The sequence below is a fragment of the Triticum aestivum genome, chromosome 7D (genome assembly GCF_018294505.1).
Source record: "Triticum aestivum cultivar Chinese Spring chromosome 7D, IWGSC CS RefSeq v2.1, whole genome shotgun sequence".
Taxonomy (NCBI): Eukaryota; Viridiplantae; Streptophyta; class Magnoliopsida; order Poales; family Poaceae; genus Triticum; species Triticum aestivum.
Window position 1 is genome coordinate 185,238,338 of NC_057814.1, and position 4,378 is coordinate 185,242,715.

Genomic DNA, 4,378 nt, shown 5'->3' on the forward strand with positions numbered 1-4,378 from the left:
AGATTGTAGGTGCACCCTTACTGGAGCAAGATTCTACTCCCTCCGTTCGGAAATAAGTGACACTATTTTAGTTCAAATTTGAAAATAAGTGAAGCTGTTTTAGTTCAAATTTGAGCGCTGTTTTAGTTCAATTGAACTAATTAGAACTAAAACAACGTCACTATTTCCGGATAGAGGTAATAGCATTTTTGCAATGTTGGGACAGGATTTGTTGAGTAACATTCCCTCTCAAATAATCAAATGAGTAGCCGCAGAGCACGAGCGGTAAGTTATCTCAAAACATATCAACAAAATAATCAAATGAGTATAGTTGTTTGGTTTGAGGCCCTGATAACCTCCAACATTGTCAGCACTCGCGCTAGCAAAATTGTTTGGAACAACCAGACCTTCCTACTGGAACTTAGGCCAAATGTTGGCTGCTACATTGATCTTATGTGTAGTACTACCAAATGTTGCAAGTAAACAAAATATTGTTTGGTTCACAGCGATCACTAACCAAACAGCTTATGCGCACACAATCTGATCAGTATCTTTTCAGGATCAACAAAGCTACATTTTATTAAGGTATAAGTGCGATGTTCAGGAACAAAAGTTCATGTAGAACCAGAGCAAATCGTATCTGCTCTGACTCTTCCATTAAGTAACAAAGATACCCAAATAAACTGTACGCAAGAACACAACTTTATTATTTTTCAGTGTTCTACAATTAAAAGTAATAAAACGCAACCCCTATCATCAGTAACATTTACCAGAGCACAACTTCAACAACAATAGGACTTAAAGGCTCAACTTATATAGCAGCTGCTGGCTTCTTCTTTGGTGGTGGATTCCCCCCGGCAAGCAACACGTACGAGTAGAAGCAGATCATCAAGGCACTGGCGACAAGGGAAGTGGTAAGGAGGACAGTAGTGTGCAATGAGCAGCTGAAACACGATAAAGAGACAATCGAGAACTACCTGAGCGCAGTATAAAAGCCCCAGGGAAGCAGCTTCTTTGTCTGTGCAAACAGAGTCAATTGATCAGAATAAGATTCGGACTCGCCAAATTTTTACAGCAAAGTGACAGTCACTTACTGTGGCATACGCCTGGCAGTGCTTCCATGCTACAGCAGCAGCAACAGCTGCAAATAATGAACAGAGGAGGTTAATTACCGCGGGGGGTTTCCCCACAATGTGGCACTTCAATTTGGTATAGTGGTAGATTACCAGGGTCCAGGATAAAATATTTATATAAATACCGATATTGACTGTTCAGACATGCATGTCATTGTTAATCCGAGGTTATTGGGATGTAGGTAAGGGAATCAAAATACCTGCTTGTGCCAGTATAAATGGCAAGCTGGACTTTCCACTCCTCCAACCCTTAAGACTAAGCACGGCAAGTCCCAATATAGCAAGACCAGGTGCAACGCCAAAAGTAAGACTTACAGGACTCCTCCAAAATAGAAATCCAACAAGGCCCATGGAAAATAATAATCCACCTGAAATAGGGAAATTGTAATCAGTACTCAAGCAAATCCAGATGCGCAAAGATCAGTCCAATGAGGTGTCAGATGAGGATAATGTAACACAAGAGAATTTAGCAGCTTTCACAAAACATTGATATATTAGTATGTTACAACAGTTCGAGCCATTCTACTGAGTGCTTGGAAGGGCTAACCAAAATAACCGAGTTACTTAACACTCAAGTAGACTAACTTGTCATCTGAGCTGCAAATCACTTTATTAAAAAAAATGCAAATCACATCAAACTTGGCTAAAAAGGAAGTTGGTATCATTACCAAAAGGGATCCCTAGGCAGAAATCATGTATTATGGCACTCTTATGTGGCGGAGCAACTTCCTGGTCTATATTTATCTCTTCACTAGCAGTCACCACAGCGGTTGGCTCGGGAACTTCATCTTCTGTATGCTCAGGAGCAGTGGCATGATCAATGGGAGTGCTAGTACATTTTGACTTCATGCACATTGTAGTCAATGACTGCAAGGCGATAAGCTACACAGTCAAATGAGGAAAAGGTCTCCACAGAGATTAGTTCAAATTTGGACGAAAATAAATACTAGTCGGCAAAATGTGCCAGAGCATGTCTAGAAAGGAGTAATGTAAGTTACTTGAATAGGAGAACTGAAATACAATTCACAGGGTGAAACTTAAGATTGTTTTGATCAGCAATATGCTCCTCAAAGACCATAAGTAACATGGCAATGTCATGCAAAACATTTCACAGCTATCTTAGCATGGAGGGAGGTGATATTTTCTAAAGCTTTGATCTCAACCAAAGTGACATTTGCCTGGGTGGAACCAGACAATATATATAGGAATCCAGCAAGATACAGCAACTTAAGGTCAGCGGTTTATACTTCAAATACATACTGAACTGTTCCATAACTACACCCCTTTTAGAGTTAACTCCTATAAGTTAATGTCTTGTGGCTAAACACTATCCACCAACATTTTCTGCCACCCAACCCTTAAGTGACGCTGAAAGCTCAAGATCAATTGGTACTACTTTTCGAAGGCAAGTCCACCTAATGTCTCTGCCCTGATGTAACTTCTAAGGGTGGTTGGCCAGCATGTACCCCCACTTTCATAATTAAACCCGCTTGAGTATGCCGATAAAGAATGCCAGCAAAACCCAGTTTGCCCATCCATCCGGGAACACTCACATTTGTGATTTTCTGAAATTCATGTACAAATAATTGCCGTGGTGCAATATGCTCTTCTTTAAGTGCCAATTTCGAGCATCCCATTTGTGCAATATCCAGCAAGATGTCTTTCCACTCCCTAAAGCATTGCTTAGACGAGAACAGTTCCCATTTAGTTCCGCCAAGAAAACATATGATACACTCTGCAAAAGCGCAGCCACTCTCCTAATTTTTACAGTATATATCAAGCACCGAAAATTCCAGAATCTAGATCCAGGGAGCGGCAGGGCCAAACACGGGAGAAGAGCGAGGACTCACCTCCCTGACGACACCAGCGGAAAGGCCACTGAAGGCTCCCCTCTGACGAAGCGACGCTGCCGGGAGCCTGGACGTGGCGAGCGGCGCGAAGCGGAGGATGGCGCCGGAGGGAGCCGGCCACCTCCCCGCCGTCCCCGGCACCGCCGATCCGCGGAGCTGGGCCGCTGCCATGGGAACTCGCGCGTAGGGTCTGGGGATCTCTCGGAGCTCGGAGGAGAGGAGGGGAATGGCGTGTGCTTGGTCTCGGTGGAGGCCGGTGGTGCGAAGGGGGGAGGTGGAGGAGGAGGGAGTCGTTGGCCACTCGGCTACTCCTCCTGCCTGCCTGTTCTTCTCGGCGGCGCGACTCGACTGGGCAAGTCGCACGTGGGAAACGGAAGGGAGCGAAGCGAAGTGGTGTACTGTACGCTATGCACGGAGACCGGCTGCACCTTCTCGGACCGAATTTAGAGCAAGTATAATAAAGTGAATAAAGTGGAATAAGCGGCAAATTTGACAATTTTGACCTATGAATGTAATGAATTCACAAAATAAATTGTCCGCAAAACTATTTCACATAGCTGATCTTTTTGAGTGGCGCCCGACACGTAGGCGCCACACCCTACGGTGCAGCGCTAGCTCTGAGGCGTTGCACCTCTGTCCACCGTGGCAGCCCCTAGGCCCGCACCCAGCAGTGCAGCGCCTCCGAGCTAGGCGCCACACATGTAATGTGCAGCGTCTAGCCCTTAGGCGCTGCACTGTCTGTTACTAGTTGGCTGCCCCCCCCCCCCCCCCCACTCCCCCCACACACACCCCAACCCCCATAGCATCCGACCCGAGATTTGCCCCCTCTCCCTCTCTCAAATCCTTCCTCAAATCTTCCAAATTTGAAGATTTTGTCCGTTGATTTCGAAGTCAAACCCTCCCTCAAGGTAATCTTCTTCGATCCCCTTGTTTTGATCCAATTAATGTGAACAAATTGCTCATTTGTTGCTAGTTTGGGGAAACCCTAGTTTTGTATGGATCTGGAGATTTGCATGGAGATGTGAGATGTTCGTTTGCCAATTTCCTATGATTAGGCTTGTTAGTATGTTAGGTTATTCTTATGGGTGTTCATATGTTGGTGCTAGGGTTAGGGTTAGGGTTAGGGTTTCATATATATGTTAGGGTTTGTATTCTTTGTCAATCCCTGGATTAGTACTCATGGAAGAAATGTTACGTTGTATTATTTGAATGCTTATAGGATGGGAAGAACATGTGTGTTTGTTCATCATGGGGACAAAGACGCCTTCTTGAAAGACAATATTGAACCGGACCCGGATGAGCTTGACATGGTATTTGATAGGAGTCCTAGCTATGCGGAGTTCTTGCAACAAGTGAGGAAAGATTTGAATTGGATGGACCCTAGTGATATCGTTGAGTTGGAGGGAAGGCATAATG

The 4,378-nt window shown here is 44.7% G+C and overlaps 1 protein-coding gene across 2 annotated transcripts; it reads right to left on the minus strand.

Annotated features, from left to right (window-relative positions):
• Positions 1-663: 663 nt before the first annotated feature.
• On the minus strand, positions 664-3,330 carry LOC123167755 (protein FATTY ACID EXPORT 1, chloroplastic). 2 transcript variants are annotated; one of them, XM_044585621.1, is made up of 6 exons: positions 2,963-3,330; positions 1,781-1,979; positions 1,313-1,480; positions 1,074-1,120; positions 957-997; positions 664-875 (listed from the first exon to the last, which is right to left on the minus strand). In XM_044585621.1, the coding sequence occupies exons 1-6, from the start codon at positions 3,131-3,133 to the stop codon at positions 791-793; spliced, it is 711 nt and encodes a 236-aa protein (XP_044441556.1). In that variant the 5' UTR covers positions 3,134-3,330; the 3' UTR covers positions 664-790. The 2 variants fall into 2 exon arrangements, with proteins under 2 accessions (XP_044441556.1, XP_044441555.1); XM_044585620.1 differs by having other exon boundaries at positions 1,781-1,994; positions 2,963-3,327.
• Between the last annotated feature and the right edge of the window lie 1,048 nt (positions 3,331-4,378).